Genomic DNA, 25,187 nt, shown 5'->3' with positions numbered 1-25,187 from the left:
ATCATTTAAAATTTGGTATTCTTGCATTTGTCCTAATGAGTGCAAGATGAAAAGCTTCTACAACATGTCTCTTATCAGCGATATCCAAGTTCTGTACCAAGTGACTGTTGGTAGAGAAAAAATAAGTAACTGATAGAAATCAAGAAAACAGTGGACTGGTTTGATCTCTGCTATTCCAAACATCATTTTGATGCTTTTTCTCAGGCTAATTACTAGGCATAGTGTATACTTACCCTAATGTAAATCTCAGCAATTACTTTTTCACTTATTTTCTAATAATCCTAGGTGATAAGAACTCCTTGTTTATAGATTAACCTTGGCTAGCTTTCTCTCAGTCCTTGCTGATTATTTGAGCTACTGCTCTTTAAGGATGGAGATTAAAGCAATCCACAGTGGTGCTATAAACAAAGCACAGACACACATATACCATTGCCTTCAATGTGGGCACATTGCACATTGTGTGGTGTCAGTTCAGCTTGTCTAACCTTCTGACACAAGTAACTTAAGGGCTTTTTACTACAGTGGGTTGGCGGAGGGGAGTGCGAGAAATTTTTTAATGCAATTACTAATTAAAAAATGATAACCTGGAAATTACTTTGCTGTGTTCCATCAGGAGTTAACTGTACTTCTAATAGTTTTAGAAGATTTACCTGCCCATTATCTCCCAGTATTGCTGCTTGTTTTCTTATCCTGTGCAAATTTTGCAAGTTTATGCCCAGGTAGAAAGCTGGGTGTCAGAGTACTCACGCCTTTTAAGCAGCTGAGTAACATGTCTTCAGCAGCCATTTACACTGCTGTGTTTCTGCATGGAAGCACCGGGCAGGAATTTGTGCTAAAAATTCAGGGGGAAATTGGAGCCACTAGAATGTGAGCTGCTTGATTTCATGATGCAGCACAGGCTGCACTGAGAGCAGTGCCATATATGGTAGAATGCCATCCTCCTTAAAAGTGGATGGCACAGCAAACTTGGCAGAGGATACAGGCTTAAGGCTATCTGAAAGAACCGAGATTGGAACTGGACAAGATCTCAGGCTGTAGTAGGCACTCCCTTATTCAACCAGAAAAATATTATGTACAGTTCATTGCAGTGCAAGCAATGCTTGAAAGAACTTCTTGGATCCAGCATTATAACATATTTCTCATCTATACTTGTGGGTCAATAAGAGCCAGCATGCCAGATATCCTTAGTAAAGTCAATGCCTTACTGCACCCAGATTCACTCTCCTAACTCGCCTAACTTTATTAAGCACCTGTCGAAACCCTGGAGGATATAGATAATGAGCTTCCATGGGTTAATACAGAGTGAGCCACAATTGCCAGGTGAGGAATAACAATGGTGGTGGGAGCTAAGGAATATTTTGCAACAACCTTTAGCCAAAAGTGCCAAGTGGATGATCCATCACAGTCTCCTCCTGAGGTCCCTAACATTACAGATGCCAGCCTTCAGCCAATTTGATTCACTCCACATGATATCAAGAAACACTGAAGGCACCAGATACTGCAAAGGCTATGGGCCCTGACAACATTCTAGTAACAGACCTGAAAGCTAAAGCTCTAGAACTGGCCATGCCCCAAGCCAAGCTGTTCCAGTATAGCTACAACACTGGTACCTACACGGCTATGTAGAAAATTGCCCAGGTACGCCCTGTACACAAAAAGCAGGACAAATCCAACCCAGCCAGTTATCGCACCATCAGTCTACTCTCGATCACCAGCAAAGTGATGGAAGGGATTGTCAACAGTGCTTTCAATCAGCACTTAATCAGCAATAACCTGCTCTCTGCCGCTCAATTGGGTTCTGCCAGGGCCACTCAGATCTTGTCCTCATTGCAGCATTGGTCCAATTATGGGTAAATGAACTGAACTCAAGAGGTGAGGTGAGAGTAACTGCTCTTGACATCAAGGCAGCATTTGACTGAGTGTGGCATCAAGGAGCCCTAGCAAAATTGAAGTCAGTGGGAATCAGGGTGAAAATTCTAAACTGGTTGCAGTCATATCTAGCATAAAGAAAGATGGTTGTGGTTGTTTGAGGTCAATCATCTTAGTCCTGGGACATTGCTGCTTCATGGTAGTGTCCTCGGCCCAGCCACCTTCTGCTTCATCAGTGCCCTTCCTTCCATCATAATGTCAGAAGTGGGGATGTTCTCTAATGATTGCACAATGTTCAGCACTGTTCGCAGCTCCTCAGACACTGAAGCAGTCCATGTTCATATGCACAAAGACCTGGGCAGCCTTCAGGCTGGGCTGATAAGTGACAAGTAACCTAAGCATATCCCCATGACATTCAATGGCATTTCCATCGCTGAATCCCTCGCTATCAAAGTCCTGGAGGTTACCATTGACCAGGAATTGATCTGGACCAGCCATATAAATAATGTGGCTACAAAAGCAGATCAGACACTGGGAATTCTGCAGTGACTAACTCACCTCCTAACTCTCCAAAGCCTGTCCATGGAAGGCATAAGTCAGGAGTGTGATGGAATACTCTCCACTTGCCTGGATGAGTGCAGCTCCAACAACACTCAAGAAGCTTGACATAATCCAGGACAATGCAGCCCACTTGGTTGGCACCCCATCCAACACCTAAACATTCATGCCCTCCAGCACTGATGCACAGATGCAGCAGTATGTACCATCTACAAGACGGACTGCAGCAACTCACCAGGATTCCTTGACAGCACCTTCCAAAACCATGAAATCTACCACCTAGAAGGACAAGGGCAGCAAACACATGGTATCATCACCACCTGCAAGTTTCCCTCCAAGCCACTCACCATTCTGGCTTGGAACTATATCACTGTTCCTTCACTGTCGCTGAGTCAATGTCCTGGAACTCCCTTCCTAATAACACTGTGGGCATATCTACACAACATGGACTACAGTGGTTCAAGAAGGTGGATTACCTGCACTTTCTCAAGGGCAATTCGGGATGGGCAATAAATGCTGGCCTAGACAGTGACATGCACAACCCATGAAAGCACTTTTTAAAATGTGCCTCCCGAAAAGGTTAGGATGATCATTTTTTGAAATGTAAGATCAATGGATTCTGACCATTGTCAAATAAAGGTAGTGTCTCAGTGAGGTCATCTACAGATTTCACCTAAAGCCATCCAAAAAAAACTCTTCAAGGTCTTGCTAGTTGTGTGAAGAAATTTATTAGAAACCTAGTTCACTAGTATCTCTGAAATCATGGATGAAGAGGTATTGTATTGCAGTGGTACCTGTAGTGAGCATTCTTTGACGCAGATTGTAAAACCAGTTGATGTTTTTCTCATGAATTCACAAACTGCAATACAACTGGGAAAATAATTTTCTTGTGAGCTTCTGAACCCCACTGTTCAGCTCAAATGGGGGTCAGAAATCTGGACTGATTTGACAGGCCAAGGCCCCTGGGCAGCCAGCCTCCACCACTGGGGCTTCGTACCAACCCCTTATCAGTTGTGGAGAGACTCAAACAATGCTGCACATTAACGAAGAATGTCCTCTCTGCGGACTAAGTGGCTGAATAATCACCTTAAACTCGGCAAACGAAGAGGCTTTTACTTGGCTTTGGGGATCTGCATTCACTAAATAAAATACTCACCTGTGATTTCTCCTGGATCAGCCACTTTGTGGCTGCAGGCAGGCCGCGGTCCAATTAATTATGTGGGTGGGCTCTCAAAGCTGGAGGGCTAATTGGAGGAATTGCAGGTAAGGTCGCTTCAAAATGGAGACACTATCTGTCCAATTTTTTCAAAGTTGAAGTACAAAATGGATTCTACCATTGTGGAAGGGAACCCAGGCAGTCAGCGAGGGCCTCTAAACCTATCTGGGGCATTTTCCCCCTGCTCTGCTGTGAGGAGGCTGCCTCCAGGCAGCTGAACTGTCCCCCCACAGGCTGTGGGGACCTGGGGATTAACTGCCTCTAACAATTGGCCTTAAGTGATCATTAATTAGCTGAATTGGATACCCACTGCTTGCTGACAGGTGCCATCCCCCACCCTGCCACCCCGCCTATCTTCCCACCTCCGGATAAGTGGCCTGGGGAGGGATGGAGCTGAGGAATCAGCACTGCTTTTAGTGCCTGGCTGCCTCAGTTCCCAGCTTTAGCAGTGCCTTAAAATCCAGCCCTTAGACCACAGTATATAAGAGAACTATCTTGTCATTCAAGCTATTAATTGATCTGCAAACAAGAAGGAGAGGTGTAGAATAAGACAGTACAACAAATGTTGTGGACTGATAGTAGTTGAGGAAGTGCAGAGGACAACCTTGCTGAAGGTGCAATGAGCCACTTTCTTGGTAAGCAGGAAGATTCCTTAAAGGGGCTGTTTAATATCTCATTTTTTCTTGGATTGAACAGGAGTAGACCATTTAGCCCCTCGAGCCTGCTCCACCATTCAATAAGGTCATGGCTGATCTTCTTGTGTTTCGATTTCCACATTCCCATCTAACCCCAATAACCTTTGATTCTTTTGACTAACAAGAATCTATCTACCTCTGCCTTAAAAATATTCAATGACCTTGCCTCCACCGCCTTCTGAGGCAGAGAGTTCCAAAGTCACACAATCCTCTGAGAGAAAAAATTCCTCCTTATCTCTGTCCTAAAAGGGCAACCCCTCATTTTAAAACAATGCCCCCTAGTTCTGGACTCACCCACAAGAGGAAACATCCTTTTGACGTCCACCTTGTCAAGGCTGTTCAGGATCTTGTAGACTTCAATCAAATCAACCCTCACTCTTCTAAACTCCAGTGGAAACAAACCAAGTCTGTCCAACCTTTTCTCATAAGACAACCCACTCATTCCAGGTATCAATCTAATAAATCTCCTTTGAACCACCTCCAATGCATTAACATCCTTCCTTAAGTAAGGAGACCAAGCCCTGGATGTTATTGACCTGTTCTTTATTAATGGTTCAACCTTTTCGTATGATAAAGTTCTGGAAAATGCCTTAGAGGGCAATTATCTTTCAGAACCCTGATGGGGGAGGTGGGGCCTCTACTGTAAAGGCCTCTCCTGATCTCCACATTGCTTCAAAATGCCAATGATGTCCCCATCAATAATGGTGTACAAGCTTTCTAGTACTGAGGGATAAGCATTTAAACTGTGTATTTCATATTTGAATCTTTATTTTCACCTTGCCAAGCTATTGATAGGGTGGCCAGACTTTCAAAAGTGAAAACCTGGACACATTGAAAAGCCTTGGGAAGGTGGGGCCAACAGTAAATGGAATGTGTGGGTGGAGTAAAGGCGAAGGGACTCTGGGGACAAAAAGTAAGGAAATATTTGAGCAATTTGGAGAAAACTGTCAGGACATAGGGACATTTGATGATAATGAAAGGTCCGAAGAATACTCTGGTACAAAATTTCAACACTCGGAGTCCAGATGCAATATTCGAGTGGTTCCTTTATTACACATGCGGGGAGCAAATGCTGGGCAGTCCACGTGCTTCTCCACTGAGGTTCAAATGAGCACAGCTTAAATATTTTTTCACTATCAGTTACAACTCAATGGTATTAGTTAGATAAAGGCCACAGCACAATGACCCCCTGGTGGGCTGATAATTGTGTTCTTGTACAGTAATTGCAATGCAGAGACTGGGTATTGTCCTTTTGGAGACAGCAAAGAATGTATGTTTGTCCTATACAAAAGATTTACGGGGGCTGACTGGATGTGGTTCGAGGCCATCAAATGGTGTGAAATGGCTTTCCCCATTTCTTGATTGAGTTATCCTGTGTCCTTGTGTGTGTATCTCCCATTTCCTAATTGCAAATTTACAGTTGAGCCCTTTGTACACGTTTTTAGCTTTCATGTAAGGCTGTGATTGTCTGTGAATGCTTTGGCACCCTAGCTGCTGGTCCTGTCTGGCACTTTCAAATAAATCCAAATTTTCTGCAGCTTCAATAAAATGGGACTGTCCTGGCAAAGCTGGAACATATGTTCATCCTGACTATTGATTGTCCAAATCCTAACTCATTCTTTAGCTGCATAGTCTTGTGTAGGATTTACAAGAATGGTTCCAGGGATGAGAAACTTCAGCTATGAGGATAGATTTGAGAGGTTGGGATTGTTCTCCTTGGAGAGAAGAAGGCTGAGAGGAGATTTGATAGAGATGTTCAAAATCATGAGGGGGGCAGGTAGAGTAGATAGGGAGAAGCTGTTCCCACTCATAAAAGGACGAGAGGGCACAGGTTTAATGATGATCTGTAGAAAATGGAAAGTTTTCGCTTTGTCTTGTAAGCTAATTTGAAATGTCTAAACAGGGCCAAAACGTTGACTATTAAAATGTATTTCTGAATTGCTTAATTACTATTAGGGGAGTGGGACATCAATGTTGTGCTGTGCTCTGCTTCTCCATAATAATTCTAAGGAATACTAGTGTCAGGCAAAAGATGGGGATGGAAGACACAGCTGCCACTCTCTGCACCATATCTGATCTCAAGAAGGTGGCCTGACATCTGCAATGTCCAAAATACTGATAATGCTTCTTTAAGAACATTCTGAGATAACCCTGTGTAATGTTACAAAGGTAATCTGCATTCTTTTCTTAAGTATAAAATGGGAGAGTACAGATGGCAGGGGTAAAAGATCCAACCTTCACAACTTGCAACCTTTTTAGTTTCTTTATTAATATTGTTTTATGAAAGGCACATGTGTAATACATGCACAGGCAGTATAGTGTTGGGACAAACAGCACCTGATAATTGGTTTAACAGAATACATTTCATTTTTAATAGCACATCCACCTACATATTGTTAGTTATCAGACTGCTGTCAAAGTGACTCTGCCACATTGATAGGACAGTTCCTTTCAGACATAATGAAAGGACAGTGGAAGTAAAGCTCAAGAATTGAAATTTGAGAAAAGTTTATTAGTGAAAATAAAGCATATTAAATCTAAGGACTGGGGGTGTTCAGGGTATTTACAAACCCAGTGAAACCTAGAGAGATGCAGGAAAGGAAACAAAGAATGAACTGACAAATCAAGAGATGTCAAATTAATTTTGTCTCGAAATATATACAACTTCTATCATAGTGAATTTCACCGTATGATAGTTTCAATTGGTGGTATTGAAAAATAGGGCAGTGAAACTGATAAGCCTTGCTTATAATAATTCTAATATTATTCTTTTTAATATGGTAAATCTTGATATTGTCTCTTATTAAATTCATCTTTTGATGTTGGTAAGTAGATGACAATTAATCACTATCAGATGTTGCACTTCACAGATCCTCTTGTATTTGTCTGATTGAGTCTCTTTGCTCTATTTTTTTTTGTTTAATTGCTTCATTATACCTATTTCCTATTTTTGAATACAGACGCCTCACCGACACAAACTCGCTAGGACAGGTCAATTTGCTCTTGTTAGCAAGAGTTCAATTTGATGGCGGTTATAATAGCTTGTCTTGTATAAATCCCTTCTCTACACCCTGCTGTGCTTGCACAGCCACTGTGGTGTAACTAGAATGTTGTGCAAAAACAAGAAGAATAATAAGCGAAAAACACCCCAAGAACCTAACCCGTCTTTGATCTTCACCATTCCTGATAAATCTGTTGTGTACTTCCAGCATTTTCTGTTTTTATTATTGTGTGAAAGTGTTCGCTGTTGGAGTGCGTTTTCACCAACACCAAAGTACTTTATACCAACTAAGTGAAAATCCTGTTTGCTAAGCACTGTGGAGGCAAGAGTTTAAAATACATCTGCTGTTTCCCACTCACCCGCTTCCAACACAGTGATTCATTTGAGTTCATAATCATCATTTTAGTTGCAGCCTGACTCTGAAGAGTGCCCTTTAACTTTTAGTTTGTGATATAATTATTTTCCACTAGCAGTCAAGTAGTTTGAAGAATAATAATGAGCCTGTGAAAAAATACCTTTACCAAGTGTCGTAACAAAAATACATAATTGGACAGATTAAAAGCCTTTAGGGAAAAAATAACTGTGCAATTAAATGTTTTAACAGTCATTTTGATAAGAGTAGGTTGTCCAGAGCTTGCCTCTGTTTTAAGCAGGTGTTTATTGGAATGGTGCTATTGTTGTTTGATGAAACTCTCAAAACATTGGGCTGGGTTTAATCCAGCTGATTATGGTGAGAAACATGGCGGCTGGGCCCACTTAACTGTGAGAGTCTAGGCCCTGCGTCAGTCTCCGAGTGACGGCAAAACCTTCCCCAATTAATTCGGAGGACGGAAGGGGCTGATGGGAGATTACTGGCCACCAGCAACCGGATGTCAATTAAGCTAATTAATGAGTCAATTGACACCCATTATCCCTGAGCCCCCTGCAAGTTAGTGGTGGCTCAGGGATTAAATGGGGACTGCATGGCTTTGCTGTGCCTTCAGAAGGCCTGTTAGGCTTGGCACAGCCTCTCAGGGGGTCAGGGGTGTACGGTTTCCTTGTAATCAAGCACCCTGTGCCCAATCGAGATGCGCAGCATCGGGCAAGGAGTAGCCACTGAAAGCCACCCCCTGCCCTTGTCTCTGCACCCCTTTCCTGCAGCCCTCGCCCCGTCAGCACTCATCTTTGACCTGGGGTCCCATAATGATCCTGTGCCGCTGGTGGGTCCAGTGCTGCCAGTGCCACCACTCCCCCTGGTGCAGACGTGCTGGCGGCCTCTGAAACGATGAAGATTCCCTGCCAGTTCTCCGACCAGTGGGCAGTCTGACAAAATCCCACCAGTTACCCCAGAAGAGGGTTTTAAGCTGCCACCAGGGTTGTGAGGACAGAGGTTGGCTGGTGTGGAATTTCACACTGCCGGCTGGTTCATCAGCTCCATCCCGCTCCTGGGCCACTTTTGGATGGGGGGTGTGTGGGGGGTGTGCGATTGGTGGCAATAGTGCTCTGCACCCACAAGAGGAGGGTTGTCAATTGTGACAGTTAATGGACACTTAATGGCTATTGAAGGACAGGGATTTTTCAGGTTGGCCTCCAGGTCCTTGCAGCTGAGAGGCGAGAGTGGGAGGACACTTTAGCTGCCTGGAGATGGCCTCTCAGTGCAGACTGGTGGGGGATGGTGGGGAGGGTTGGGCCAGTGGGTTGGGGGGGCAACACTCCAGGGAGGCTAAATAGAGCTCTCTGAGTGCCTGGGAGCAGCAGAAGCTGCAGGCCACCCTGTGAAGGAGTCAGCTTCCACTACAGCGAGGGCCTGCAGCTACAAAGTTCATTTTATATTTTATATCTGTAAAAGCTGAATAGAGGGTGCTTCCATTTTGGGACTCCCTCTCCCTCACTTGGTATCCTGCTACTGTTTTCAAGCTCATATTGGTCCTCCTGCTTCCATCCCCACCCCCCAACAATTCTGGTCATTGGCCAATCCAGGGATAATGACACGTAAGTGACTTTCACACACAGTGAGGGCTTCTGAGCCCATTTTAACCTGACTGTAGTAAATCAACAAGAAAATCTGTGGCCCTTTATATGCTGCCAGTTCTGCTAAGTATTTCCATCAATTTTCCATTTTTATTTCAGATTTCCAACATCTGCACTATTTTGCTTTTACTTAATTGTTCAATTACTGTTAAACTTCAATGGTAGCCAGCAGGTGGAGGCTGGTAGTAGCAGTGACCAACAACATAGCTTTTCTCAACAGGATATCAACATAGCATTATTTATTTCAATTTTAAAAAAAAACATATGATAGTAGAATACTTAAGATGGGGATAAAAAATGTTGGTAGGCCAAAAAAAAATTCTTGCTGAATCACTGTCCAACTTTGTTGAAAGGAATCTGCAATAACCTGCACTAACAATCACACACACACGTTAGTTTTCATCCAGCTTGTTTCCCTTATTGATTCTATACTAGGAACTCAGATGAGCCCAACCACACATTTGGCAATTGTAGGATTGTATAAACAATGAAGGGTGGCTTCTCCAATGTGTAGCTCTGCTGAAGCTTTGAAACAGGAGTCTTGGTTGATTCTGATTTGTAGTTATACAGTCCTCCAGACACCATTGAGCACCCGCTGTGTAAGAAGTGCAACTGGCAGCCCATCCACAGGGGACAAATATACTTCCCCTGGGTCCTAGTGTCCAATTCCAAAGGTTTTGGCTATTATGAAATGGACTTCAACAAAGTAATATACAACTTCACAGCAAAAACTACTTGAAAATGGTTAAGAATACATGCTGAATGCATAGATCTTTCATTTAAAGGTTTAACATTAAGTGTTTTAATTGCACAGCATTGTATCTGTATATCATATTGTTTTCAATAATGTTGTTATGTAGCAAGAGCACTACCATTTTAACATAACAGAGCATGGCCAATTTAGTGAATTACAATAGGAAAGCTGGAATAGTTTTCATGATTTAATTTCATTGTTATATCCCATCGCTTAGACAAGTAATGATATGTTGACATTTGCAACAAAAGTAGGCTGGCCACATCTTTATCCTGAGAAGTGATTCATTCATTGGCACAATGTCAGAGATTAAACGTAACTAAGTAATGATGTCTCTGACAGAGACAGCCTTTACACCCAGGCAACATACAGTTTCAATGCTAAAGCCTTTGTACACACTTTCTTGCATACAGATGCTTGTGTATGGGCGGTTCCAGTATGAAAAGGTTCAATTTAAGTCTACGATTTAATAAGTCTGCACTCAGTTACCAACAGAAAGTCATGCACTATATTTTGTGATCAATAAAAGTTCAGTCACCTGTGAGCTTTATTATAATGAAAATTCTTTAGTATGGCTACATGATCTACATTGGCGCAAGTGAAAGAGACAGAGAGAAAAGGATAAGCCCGATGTCTTCTGGAAGAGTGTGAGGAGCTGTACCCTTGAACTCTTCATAAACCTAACTGAAAATGATGCTATTGTCATAGCCATAGACAGGCCCATATAGGTATCTCAATGAAAGTTGCGAACATGGAGGTGCTTCCATATTATAGCAGTAATCTGTTAAATTGTAGCCAACTTTTTGTTTTTGTTTGTTCATTTTCTCCCTTTTGTGTTTTTCTCTTTTCATGGCATCTGTTGGCAAAGTACAAAATGCAAATTTCCAAAGGGTCTTTTGAAGGTGAGGGAGTGTTGACTTTCGGAGGGAAGTGGCACAGCAACAATAGGCCTTGCCACTGATAGAGTGAGGATCGATTGTAAATCAGAGTACAGGGACCTAGGGATGGAAAAGGTTATGGTATGGTACAGCACACCCATGGACAAACTTGGAGATAAAGATTTTGCAGTCAATAATCTGGTGACAGGAAGTTAATTGAGTTCAGCAGGGGCAGAAGTGAAAGTTGAGCAGTTCCAACTGATCCATTGGAGAATCCAATTTCTTTTATTTTAAAACAGATATTTAAATTGGCTTATTTTGAAATGTAATCATTGTTGGCTGTCCCTCGATTCGAGGGTTACGAGTTTCTGCTAGGCATCTTCACGTGACATGGCAGGCCGATTTTCGACCTGCAGATGTTTAGGAACATGGAGTAGGATGCCCCATAAGGTAGTGGAATCCGGAGTGCAGGATCTGCTTCCTTTTCTTTCCTTCTCTGTCACCTCATTAAGGTACTGTGACTCCGAGTATGATACTGCTTGATGCACAAACTGTCGCCATTCTGAGCAGTTGGTAGCAACCTCCTCTTAGTTATTAAGGTCAGTGCTTGCATAGAACTTATACAGTGCGTTTATGCAACAAATACTGGCAAAGCCAATGACATCCACATCCCATGAAAAAATGGAGAAGAGGATTCTTCCCACAAACTAGGGAGCCCCCTTTGATAGGTTGCAAGAACATTCTCTTTCTTTCACCTATGTAAACTTGCTCCACTGGCTGGAAGATTGCTTTAACCAATGACCCAGGCTGTACAGCTCAGCCCTCACATTAGCAATATATTGCAGGGCTTTCCTTTGACAGAACTTAACTATTTTCTTTACTTTAATCTTATGATGAATAGAACTGAACCTAAAATCTTTCTACTATTTGAAAGGATGTTTTTTAAACAAAGAATCTTATGGTGCAAAAATAGAATGGCAAAATATCTTTTACTGTAATAATGTATGTGTGCAAGTTTTCATGACACAGCTTGAAAATAGAGCAATAATAGCATGTATCTCACTGAGAAATCCTCATTGCTTTCAATGCTCGGCCTTGGCGCTTGGTGGCTTTCCATCCGCAATAATTTAAATCTCCATCTGAACTTACCTTTGACTCTACCACTGTGTTCATTCACCTCCTATCTTCTCTTCAAGTCACTCTGTGTATCAGCTTCTTCACAAATTCATGGACAGCCCCATATCTCATGTTGACCTCTTTGTTTGCCTTGTCTTAATCAAATGCAGGGCCATCACTGATCATTTCCATGCATCCTTCATCACTTGCATCCCTCTGCCCCCTTCAAACTTTATTTTCTTTTGTGTTTGCCCCTGAGCAACCTTTCCCCCAAGTCACTTATAATGGCATTTCCAAATTCCCAACTGTCTAACTTCTGGTCCTCTGCCTCACTCCTTCTACAGCTATAAATCTACACAAGCACATCTTCACCCTTTATTTTTGAAGCCTTTTTCCCCAGTAACATTCTCTCCCACTCTGACCATTGTTTTGTTAGGGGCCACATCTTCTCTACCTTAAATCTAGAGGGTGCCAGTTTGAACATGTATGGTGCACTGGTTTAATCATTCATTGCAGGATCAGGCTGGACCACACCAAGTCCTATAAGCCCTTGTTCTCCACTCCAAAAACTACTCGCTACTCTTGGACCATCCTAGAATGTAAGGTAACCCTCTGCTCTCTCAGCCCTAGCATTATTAAACTAAACTGCTGACTGTGTTCCCTTTCTGCTGTTCATGCTAGCTGATATTACAAATGGTTCCCTCTTTTCAGGTATTGTTTCATTCCTTTTCGAATCTGCCATTTTTATCCCTTCTCAAAAAGCCCACACTTGAGCACTCTGTCCTTAAAAATAATAACCCCCATCCCCAATTTCCCTTTCATCTCTAAAATCTTTGAATGTACTCTCCTCCAAAATCAATGCCCATCTTTTCTGCAACTCCAATTTTGAATCTCTACAATCAGTTTTCTGCCCTTACCACCATGCTGAGATGTTTCAAATTAAAGTCAAAAATGTTATTCCCTGTCATTGTGACCACGGTGCACTATCCCTTCCTGTCCTTCTCAATCACCCTGCAGCCTTTGACAAGGTTGACCACACCAGCTTTCTCCAAAGCCTGGCTCCTGAACCCCAGCTGAGTGGAATTGCCCTCATATTATTTATTCAGTTGTAGCGAGAAATCTCCTGCAATACTTTGGCTTCTCATCCTCATAGTTACCTACAGAACCCCAACAGCATGTCAGAATTTTCTTTAACTTTACAATGAGAAGATGGAATTTATTTTTCATTGGCACCCAAGTCTGGGAAATAATTTTGATTAAACAAATATTCCTTTTTTTAATATACATAATAATCTGAAACTGACTAGATGGTTTTTGGATAAAACCAAGTAGTGCCCCGTCTGAACTTACAAAGCATATCAGAGGTTCACCAGTCCAATAAAGGAGTACTGTAAAGGGTGGAAGCCTTAAGGACAAAGGGCATATGTTTCTTACTAATAATTGCCTTTTTCTTTTAGTAAGAATTCTGTTCATCAAGATGTGTGTGTTGGTAAATTAAGCATTTCCAGTATTTTTCATCCAATGTCAATATTGATAACTCCAGGGTCAAATGTAGCCCAGATTAGATGTAAGGTAAAATTCCAACAAATATTGACGCTCAAATTTCCACAGAACAACTTTTACTGCACAGAAAATAGAGGAGTTCAGAGTTAGAGAGGAAGTTTTTGCAAGTTTACAACTTACAAGGCAAGTAAGTCACAGTGAAAAGAAAACCCTTAAGTAAAAACAGAAAATGCTGGAAACACTTAGCAGGTCAGGCAGCATCTGTGGAGAGAAACAGAGTTAACATTTCATGTCAATGATGACCCTCCATCAGAACTCATTTAAAAATTCTCTCATTAGTTTTATAATGATGTTGAGATGCAATTGTTCAACTTAAATATTGCTCTCCTTGCTGCTTACCAGAGATAGTAACCCATTTAAAAATCCATAGGTCAATGCCTCTGTTAAGATAGTGAGGGGCAAATTACATATGAATTTGCTAAATTATTATTTGGAGCACCCCACAACATAATTTTAATGTCAGGCATATTTAAAATGACATAAATATTTTGATAAAAAATTGACCAGAAGCTGGGAGCCAAGTTCTCAATACTCTTGACACTATTATAACAGATTATTCTTTGTTTCAAAAACATTTGTGCAATCCTGCTTGAAAACTCAAAGTTAAAATAGAAATAAATAAAAACTGTAAGATAAAATTTTGATGAGTATGGATCCAATGCAATGTATAAAAATGGAATCCAAAAGAAATAGTCACTTGTTCAAATGATACAATTTAATAATACAATTGTTAAAAAAACAATGTTAAAAATCCAAAACAGATGTTTTGTGATTCATACCTAATTTATATTTCTGACAGATAATTATGGCAAGGAACAGAAAGCTTTTATTTAAAAAAAAAAATTTAAAACTGCCTATTTATAATGAGGTGCCAACAAGTATCAGGAAAAACAGAAAATGTCCCTTGCTTTTCCCAAGTGGGCTTCTTCTGTGGAGAAGGTGAGAGTAAAGAAAGACAGCTCAAGCAGTTTACAATGAGAATAATAACTACCTTGGAGAGAATTAGAGCCCTGAAAAGATGTTATTGAAGGTTTGTTTTAAAATGCATTGAGTTTCTTGAAAATGGGTTAATTATGTCACTATTTCCAATATTTCCAAACGCTGTCCTGGTGAATGATACATTTATTAGGAAAGTATTCCAATATTCAGCTGTGCAAGCTTTAAAAGATTAAACCAACAGACTTAAAAGGTTATTTTCTGATAATGCAGTTTAGTTCTTATATTCTTGTCTTGAGTATCAATAGCAGATGCACAATTTTCCCCCACCCACCTCCCCCTGTTCCCACCCCTCTCATTGATCTTGGTCAATATATGAAGAACTTCATTTCTGGAGACCCAGTGAAATTGCAGAACCAGATTTTCATTGGCCTTGGCACTGCTGTCAGATTAAGTAAACCTGGTAAACCCGTGCAGCAGGTTCCAAGTGCCGCATGCTTATATCACCATGCTATTTCACATCAGGATGCAAGCACACAGATGCACATAAAAAGCTCTGCAATGCTTAGTGTGTAAGTCCTGATATTTGATGGTAATACTAGTGGTCTAGGCTGCTCTTCCTCCAGCTGAAGGAGGCTCTTCAAAAACAGATGTATTTTTTATAGTGAGTGAAAGAGAGAAGACCAAAGATGCAAATATGAACTTTGTCAGATAGAGAACCTGGGGGATAACAACATAATGAGATAAAAAGTAGCAGCCTTGTACAAAATGCAGGCCCGTATTCAAAAATCAGCCTTCAAACAAACCACATTTTGGAGTGTGACTAACAAAGGTAAATAGGAGAAGGAGGCGAAGGAAAATCAGCGAAGGGAGCATTGCTTCCCATGACTCAACTCAAATGTAGAAGTTCATTTAGTCTCAATAGCCCTGTAATTTCATTCCTCTGGTACAAAATCATTTCCTTATCATATCTTATTATAAAACCCATGATAACTTTATTATATAGCAATTGGACCATAATACACGCATACAATCTTCAATCAGCATAATTGTACTCTTATTATTTTATTATTCCTGTAATAAATATATAAAAACACAAAAGGTGGATAATGAGCAAAATGGCTCTAAATACATCTTACAATTTAAAAGATTAGCATATGCCACAAGTTTATGGTAGATATTGAATCTCTCATTACATTCCAGCCTTCATTTCATGATCACAATATGTAGTGATACATGTTGTACATAACGGAAAGTGGGAAACTGAGACAATTTTTAGGTTTTGTAATGCTGTTTCATTTTGATACAAAGTTCAAGATTACAATATTTAGATTGTTTTATTTGTAATTAAATTTTATTGTTAAACTGGTTGCATTTTGCCATTGTGGATCAATGAAAAATTACCATTTGAAGGGACATATGTAACTTTCCAACCTTCTGCAATGCACTTTACAGAAATTACATTAAATTTGAAAATTGGAGAGTTTTTCCATAAAATAGCTATCAGCACCCTTCGGCTTTGTAGTGCTGACACACATTTTGAAAACAAGGTCAAATACAACAGATTCATTACAACTAGAAGAAGTTTCATGTGTAAAACAGGGCACTCTTTCAAAACTAAAAGTCAGTATGGTCCTTAAGTTTATATTATTGACATCTATTATAATTGGCCCATTTAAAGGTACTCTTTAAATACAAGCAATACCTTGTGCTTGTATTCCCTTACAATGTTACCAGAAAAATTTACTTCCTTCTAGATGGATTTAATTAAATTATCAGGCAAATGTTATAAAATGCCCATGTTCATGAATTCAGATTGCAATCTTTCCAAAAGAATTGTATTAAAATAGTTTTACAGTATTTCAACCAGTTATAGTGCAATACATGCAGCATGCCAATATTTCAGATCTGAGTAACTAAGACAGTAGCCAATTTGTTCTAGCTGGTGTTATGATGGATTGGAGAGTAGTGAAGCATCGTCTCAATTAAGTGAATTTAAATTCCCAATATCAGAATGGATCATTCATTACAGTCATACAGGAAATACACCCAGTTTGACTTTTATCTTTAAAACATTTTGTTTTTGTTTACAGTTAAGGATTTGGAATGGAATTCATCCAGTGAATGTCACTTTGTTATTCTATCTTTTTTTGTGTTGTTGCTGTAAGAATTTAGGATTTGCCCTTCAATCCTAATATCTTCACTGATTTATAATTATTGTTAGCCAGTAGCTTAACTATGCATTAACAAGATTCTAATGAATGCTCTGGTGTGTTAAATGCTGAAATACAGGATAGTGAGCTGATTAAAGCACCAAATGCAGCACAATGCTTTAATCAGCTTCAGACTCCAATTTCAGTATGACAAGCTTAAACATTAATTACTACTTTGAGTAGATGGATCAGGGGAAAGGGAAATGAGAGACAATAGTGTAAATTTAAGACCTACTATAGTAGCCTTTCCTAAACTCCTAAGAAAGCATGCTTTCATCTCCACTGTAACAGACAATTTATTGGCTTGATTGCAATGACTTATCTATAAATGGCAGATAGCGTCATTCATCTAAGCAACTCAAAATTAAAGGGTAAAGGAATGGGCATAGATAAATACTAATAACTTATATTCTTAAAGGAAAGTAAGTAGTAAGCAATAATGTTTTGGAAGCACCGGTTTTTATATGGAACCTTTAACGTGGGGAAACATCCCAAGATGTTGCACAAAGGATTAATCAGTCAAAAGTGGGCATTAATCCAAAAAAAATGGAGGTTGGGGACAGTGTAGTAATTTGCAGGGAGTTGGAGTTATTAATAGGTTTTGAGGAGGGGTGTTATAACAGTATTTATGGAAGGGAGAGGTCAGTACCAGAGGAGAAGAAACCATATATTTTGTCTGTTAGTATGAGAGCTAGGAAATGAAATTGGGTAGCCAGCAGTTTAGTGAGAATGAGACCAAGGGAACAGGAGGTATGTCACATAGGCAGATTAGCTCAGAGAGGGCGTGAAGAGCAATGCGTTCAGGTCCAGAGCAAGAGGGAGGTTTGAATTTGTGGACAAGGGGTAGGGACAGAAACAACGGAGACAAGAGAATAAATAGTTTTAATATTTGCAAAGAAAACGTAGTACATAAAAGTGTCTCACTTTTGTTGTTGAAAGTGACGGTGAGGGGAAGAGTATATGTGTTTAAGGGTAGTGGAGAAAAGAAGACAGCTCTCCAGAGTGAGCCTGGAGTAGTGGCTGCGGGAAGTGCGGCCCAATGTACTTGATGTGGTCCAGCCAGATTTAATGATGGATAGCTAACTCAATCATGTGTTTGTCTGCGCCCTTTGGGAGCAAAGATAGGGGCCATAGTGGGGGAACAGATGGGAGAGACTAAAGGCTTTACTGGGAATAGGGCTTAACAGTATCTGCGCGAATGGAATTGTACTTTATCTTGTAAATAACGTTCCAGCATTTACTATATTGAAGTTAAAGGGACCCATCCCACCTCACCACCACCCCGACCTCCAGCACGCACTATTTCGGCATAAAGTACTTTATTTGTTATTATATTGAAAATTAACAAAGATCGATCAAAGGAAAATGTTTTAGAATGATTAGTTTGCGAGCGCTGAAAACAAAAAAAAAATCTCTTGCCATTGAACTTTAAATGTCCGAACCAGATTGTTTGTTGAGAATGGGTTTGGTGGGCTTTAGGACCCAGTCGCGGCCCTCTGCTGGCAGTAGAAAGGCAGTGCTGACTCCTCCTTATCTGTAGTGTCAAACTTGACATCACCCTGAAAGCTGTGCATGGTAACTTCCACGGCGATCACAGCTCCCTCAGATCATTGCTGGCATGCTTCACAGAGATATGCTCCACTCACAACCGATCACAGCTCCAAAATGGCCTTGGGTTCCCAAATCTGCATTCTCCCTCTGATCCTCTGCTGTGTGATCTGCGCGGCACAAGCAATTGGGCATTCTGCAAATGAAGGTAAGAATTAAAAAGAGAGATCGGGACATTATTCCTCGTTGAAGTATTAGAGACGGTCTAGCACACACCGGGTGGGTGGTACTGTACAGCAAGAGGTTGCGCTTCCATCATCTTTTAAGGTGGTCAAGGGCGCAATTTAACAACATTAATTTATCAAACCGAATACATCAAACAGCTTCAGTTAACGGTCTCATAATGTGATCACTGTAATATTTAAACGGTATAACAAGTATTATTGCAAAGTAACGACCCATTAAGTAAAATCGATCTAATAAAGAGCCAGAGGTAAAATGTGAAGACAAAGTTTGCATAAGATGGGACTCGAAGGTTAACACAGCAGGAATGCAGGGAATTATTTTAAATGAGGTTTTTGTCCTGTGTTATTTTGAGAATTGATACAGGTTGCCGTAAGGTGATCCATCCACAGAGGAGTTATATCGACAGCCATCAGGAACGTGTAGGAAAGGAAGGAATCTCACCCATCGTTAAAATCCGAATCAGGAAATAGAGAATGTGTTTATATTGTGAAGTGTATTCTCAAACGACAAATTGAATGATTCACAACCCTTGCTGACATCACCTTCCCAAGTATTTATAATACGGGCAAGATTGAAGCAAGTTAGGAAAGTTTGACGACAATTTAAATACTACTTCATTATTTATTTCACTGGGGGGTTGCGTAAAGAAATTTAGAAATCACGCAAAGAGCAATTTGGGAGAAACTTTACACCTTGTTTACTATTCTGTTCTTGGGTATTATTCATTTTACATTGCTGATTGTGGGTTTTTTTTAAAAAATCTGTCATATAAAAACAACTGGTCGATTAGATTGACATATGGTATTAAGATACTCAGCACATCATGACATTTTTTAACCTTGAACTGCCTGTATTCTTTGTAAATTACACACTACGGTTAAAACCCCTTTCTACTCCGCGTAGATTGAGAGGAGAGGTTGAAATGACTTCAGTAACTAATGCACGAACTGTACAGGGTGAAATGCAGGAATGTTGAAGTCACAGCAGAATGACGAGAGAAAATGAAAGATTTTCAGAAACAGGTTTAGCTTCTGCGGGATTGCGTGGGATCCAGTGAGTTTTTAAACTCACCTTGTGTTCAAATATTGATACACGTATGCAGACGGATAGTTGTAGGAGTAAAAGCCGAATGGGTCTCCACACCTCATTCACTTCCAACACAAAACCCCTGAGATTAAAGGATTTAGAGGAAAGGGTCTGGTACACAAATAACAATTATGCCCAAATCAGACAGTTTCATCTTTCGGGAGTGACATACAATGTAGAGTTATGAGGTTGGAAGGTGGGGGAGTAAAGTTCTTTGTAAATATAATTTGTAAAATTCGATGAGTTGGTAAAAACAGTTTGTGTGGCTGGGAGAGGGAAAAGAATCTGACGGAAAAAACCTCAAGTTTACTCCTTATACTAAAGCAAAATCATGACATGAACACAGGATGTGTAAGGTATACAGTTAGAACTTGGATTTGGGTTTTAATTTACATTGGGATTATGTAGTTGTTATTGGATTTAAATATCAACATAAATTCTCTTCAAATGCATTGGAAAAGTAAACGTGCTTCTTATTATTAAAACTCACGGTGCGGAATAATAACATGGTTTGCCCCAAAGTGGATTTTCTGATTGGTTAATCGGCACTGTCCGTTCGTAGGCACCTAACGAAACTTTGTTGCTCATTGTTACTGTCCAGTAGACGGTCTGTACACAAATCAGTATTACGGCATACACTTAAAAGTTTGGCAGAAAATTCGGTGCTTAAGTTCATTCCTTTCGGCAGACAGTTTACCGAAACTTCCTGACAATCCCAATGAATGGATAAATAATCAGTCCACTTTACCCGCGCGAGTTCCGCAGAGTTTTGTTTCGTAACATTTACCTGCATGAAGCTGCTCATTCCCTGTATTAAGATTGGTTTGCACGTTTTTCAGATTGTTTTAAATGGACGCGCATTTCATAATCGGGCTTGCTGTTCATTTTTAGCTTTTGGGCTTTTACAACAATGCGGGGAAATGTGTTTTTTGTACAAACGGCAGACTGCTTGACTATCTTTGCCCTTTTTTTCGTATTATCGAGCAAAAACCTGAGATTATATTGGGCCGGGAAGTAACTTTTCAATTAGTCGAAATCTCTGGAAATCTGGCCAGTGTGGGTCACTGCAGAGCTTTACTGGGGAAAGGAGAGAGATCTGGCATCGGAAAACAACTTTGTCACTTTTCTAGATAAAACATTCCATTATTTTTCGCGTTTTCTGTGTAGTGTAGTGTAGTGGGAATCCCTGGGTATGAAAGTCGGAGTCGAAGTCTTAAGTCTGTGTGTGGCTCGGGTGAAACGAAATTGGTTATTGCGGCGGCTGAGGTGGGGTTAAATTGAATCCGAACGCCGAAACAATGTTAACACAAATGTCCCGGCCATCTAAGCAACTGAATTGTCAACCTCAAACGTAGCTTGAGGCTTCCAACTGAAATGTTTTGTTTTAAGAATATTCTGGACTGCATATGTCGACGTTACCAACCTCCCATTTAGTGTTATGACGATAAATGAGCAGGATCAGCCGCAACTGATGGTGCAGAGAAGATATTTCTTATTTAGAAGATTCAGATTTAAATAATCATAGTCAACTTTTCAGCGTTGAAAGTGGGATGCGAAACAAACTTTAAATTGAAAATGGGAACAATTATGCATAAATATTATTTTTTTGAAAATGGACAAGAAGGATATTCATTGAGTTGTTCCTCGCACCGTAGAAGAGATTTTTTTTAAAAGAGCAGCAACCCTTGCTTCCTGGTTTACAAACTGTACCATACTCTTAGCGGCAAGTGACAAGTAAATAAGGGGTTTGGATTTCGTGAAACTGGCGGTGCTGCTTTTCCAATGAACTGAGCGGCGGAGCAGTGAACTCACCTGCAACACCCGAAGTTGTGAAACTCCGAATCTGCCACAAGCTTTTCATGTTCTCTTCAGTGTGAACACCTCTCCTCCAGATAACAGGATTGGAACTTGCGCTGCAAAGCCTCCCCCACCCGCTCCAGATTCACATAATATGTATATATCAAACATGCATCGATCAAGATGAGTTGGAACTGTCCTGGCTGTCCGTAAACAGACTGCTTGGACAATCCCCGGGCCTTCCCACCTGTTTTTAACATGCTACACAGAATTGACATAATGTCAAATATCTCTTACTTTAAGAGTGAGAGGGAAATGAACACATCAGCGTCCTCATTAGTTCCGTTTATATCTCTAATATGCGATTACATGTATTAAATCATTTGATTTTGAAAGCTGGGGTCGGTAAAACCCAAATCCGCAGCTTGTCCAATATTTAGACATGACCCGCTCATTTCGCTGCCAACAGTTGGAGTTCCTGAAAGTTTGATGCGTGCTTGGAGTTTAATATTGAATTGCTCCAAGCAACACATCTGTCACTTTCGATTGGGCCAACTTCATGGTTGTAAATAACAGAAGATGTTTGGGTAGATTGACTGTTCCTTCGGTTGAGGAAGCGTATACGCCGTAAAAAAACTCAATTGACTGCTTCGGATCAACTGACTGAAGCAGCACTGAGGGGCGGACTATGCATGGATTGGGGGTGGGGGTTTAAAAGGCGATGCTTTCCAATTACATTTCGAAAGTAAAATGACCCTGTCCTACCTTGGTGGCTGCATCCTCGGTTTTGCCCATAATACATTCCTCCCTGCCATAGATCAACGTATCCGACAGAAGGAAGGATAGTAACTCACAGGGAAAGGGGCGGGGGCACTCCGGTTAAATTAGCAGCCGTGCGTTTGAAATAGACGGTTAGCCTTAAACTGGATTGATGGTAACTCCGGGATCCAAGATTGTGGGAAGGAACGATGGAAATATTTAACTGGCGATAGGAGCCCGATTACATGTGGGTTTCCTGTACAGGAGAGAGACATTGTAAACTGACTTGAAGGGCCTTCTTTTGGCCATTGGTTTGAAGCAAGTGTTGAATAGAGCCATAAATCCATTTATATTGGGTCAGTTATAGCATCTGAGCTGACAGTGCTGATCAAAGCACTGTTTAAACAGCCACACACACACACACAAAGACACAGAGCCACCAAAGCGTCGTTATTTTGATGCTAAACGAATACAAGAGAAATATATTCGACAAAGCGGCGAGTGTGAGCTTTTGTCCGGCTCCTGTGCTATATGAAATGCGGCAATTTACTGGGCTGACAGCCCTGGGGGAAGGGGGTGGGGAGCAGCCTGGAGAGCACAGTCTGCAGGGGGCACACGAATGAGCATTTGGCCAGTCTCAGAGTGTCTAAAAACCCGCGTCCAACATCATCTTAATAAAAGGACAAAGGCGTAACGACCTTGTTAACCCCACACACAACCTCGGAGATGTTGTCGGCGTCTTTAATGTTCTGCAACAATGTCAGAAAAGTCTTCATTAAGGTTTTGTTAGTAATGTGTTTTTTTTTATTCGATTGTCCCCATAAATCGTATTTCTTTCTCAAAAAAGCTGCCACCACTTCTTAGGTTTATTGTGTGTGTGTGTGTGTGTATCGTTAATGGCTTATTAAATTGCTTACTTAATTTACAAAAAAAAATAAAAGGGTACTCTTTCCTTTAGTAACTGTGACGGCAGAAATGGTCATTTTATTTCGAATAGCATGTTTAGCTTAGTGAAGTGTGAATGATATCTTTTCAGTTAGGCTACACAGAATCAAACTGATTACTGCAGGTTAATAGAACGCGTATTAAAACGGTGGGACTCGCCGTGTAGGGATTATTAACACAGCCACTATTCGATGCCATTCACAAGTGATAAATATAGAAATTGGGTATATTTATATGCAGGATTGAATAATGCGTTACTAGAACTCTAAACACGTAGTAATGATGCGTTATCGCTTTATGGACGGCACTTAAACATTTGCGTGGCTATACATTGAAAAGGGCTGCACATAATTTCAGCTGTCCTTTGTCCTTATTTTCAAATAAAGTTATCATTAAGTTTCGGCTTTGAAAGGTTTTCATATGCCTAACTTCCTAAAGAATGTTTACTATTGTTAGCATACCTATAGCAATCATACAATCGATATACTAAACATTATACAGCTATTATTCACGGTAACTAATGTGTATACGTGTACCCAGTCTATTACCGTGATGTCTAATATCTGTCAGGACACAAAAGAATTAGCCAAATGCCAATTGCAGTCTTAAGGGTGTTCTTTTGAGTGAAAATCAGCAAGATGAGAGCCAAGGCAAAATTCAAACACCAATTAATTAATGCCAATTAATTAGTCTGTCTGAAGCATTGGAATGCTCTGTGGTTTTTCAGTGCACATTATGGCCACAAATTAAAGTTTTCATGTTGATGCAAATCTCCACAAGTACACTTCACAATCTCACACATCACAATTTGATTCAGCTTAGGATCAGAAATGTTAATATTTCTCGACTATAATTTATTATTCCCATTGTATTTTTTGGTGTTAATATCTCTTTCACATGGACACTTTGACTACAATGCCTAATTTTCAAACTTCCAAGAGATACAAACTACATCTCCCAAAATGTCACCTAGTGTATTCATATTTTAAAATATAAGTATATATTAATGAATTTAAAGTGCATCAAAATAAGTTGTGGATATTAACAGGCGATGTTGACTGGATACAATAAGAATGGAGTGGTGTTGTTTTGATAGAATTGCCATTTTGCAAGTGAGGAGTGGCACATTCAGTGATCTCTTTGTTCCAGTAAAAAGTCTGCGCTGCAAAATTGCATTTTAAAATGCTTTATTAACAATTAGAAGAGCCACAAAAACCACTAACTGTATTTCATATTGCAGTAGTGTGACCATTTCCAGTGGTCAGTATGGGTGAACTTGAAAAGAGAAGTTCACAACAGATTTTCTGGAAACTGAGTTGCAGGAAAATTTTCCACAAAAATAATCAAAACTTTCCCAAGAAAGCACTATCTGCTGTAAGGTTTATGGGCTGACTTTGAAAACATCCTTGGCTTTTCCCTGATAGCTCAACTAATTTATCCAGCAATACAGGTAGCCAGGTAACAGATATCTGGACCACTGGTAGGGGAGCTACAATCTACCTGAGCACCCTGGGTAAGGTACAAAATAAGCTCCCACTGTTGATTGCAATCTAATGGCTACCTACTGCAAGTACATTTGTGTGGGCATTGGATAAGGACAGAATTGGAGGTGGCTCTGATGTTTTCACAGTCCAACAGTCTGCTGGCACTCAATGAAAAATAACCACTTTTTTGAGATACTAAATGAGATCCTATGTCCATGGAACCAAATGCTAGCAAAAGAGTCAAAACCTTTAGAAAATTGGCAAACACATTATTAGAAAAGAGCAAATTCAATATGATTACAAGAAATGATTTCACTTCTCAATAATTAGACATAAATTTTCCTTGTGGCTAAAGGAAATTAAAGTATAACTTTTAGCAGTAATCTTTAGTGCTTGCAGGATATTATTTTTTAATTTGGAAGTAATTGCGATCAACAACTTTTATTTATTATTGTGTAAAAATAGAAGAAAATTTGAAATGTGTCAATTGATTCTTCCTGTCCATTTCTTAAG

The 25,187-nt window shown here is 40.2% G+C and overlaps 1 protein-coding gene and 1 long non-coding RNA gene across 3 annotated transcripts in view; one reads left to right on the top strand and one right to left on the bottom strand.

Annotated features, from left to right (window-relative positions):
* Positions 1 to 15,571: 15,571 nt before the first annotated feature.
* On the bottom strand, positions 15,572 to 23,186 carry LOC121290392. The gene is made up of 2 exons (XR_005945797.1): positions 22,252 to 23,186; positions 15,572 to 18,553 (listed from the first exon to the last, which is right to left on the bottom strand). It is a non-coding gene; the product is annotated as an uncharacterized LOC121290392 (long non-coding RNA).
* The window catches only part of epha3 (eph receptor A3), a 269,035-nt gene continuing 262,322 nt past the window's right edge, over positions 18,475 to 25,187 (top strand). For both annotated transcript variants that reach the window (XM_041210805.1, XM_041210804.1), the window contains exon 1: positions 18,475 to 18,565. In XM_041210805.1, coding sequence (XP_041066739.1) covers positions 18,475 to 18,565 — 91 coding nt within the window. The remainder of the gene's footprint in view (positions 18,566 to 25,187) is intronic.

This window comes from Carcharodon carcharias, chromosome 18 (genome assembly GCF_017639515.1).
Source record: "Carcharodon carcharias isolate sCarCar2 chromosome 18, sCarCar2.pri, whole genome shotgun sequence".
Lineage (NCBI taxonomy): Eukaryota > Metazoa > Chordata > Chondrichthyes > Lamniformes > Lamnidae > Carcharodon > Carcharodon carcharias.
Note: the sequence above shows the minus strand (reverse complement) of the source record. Positions and strands in the feature narration are given on the sequence as shown.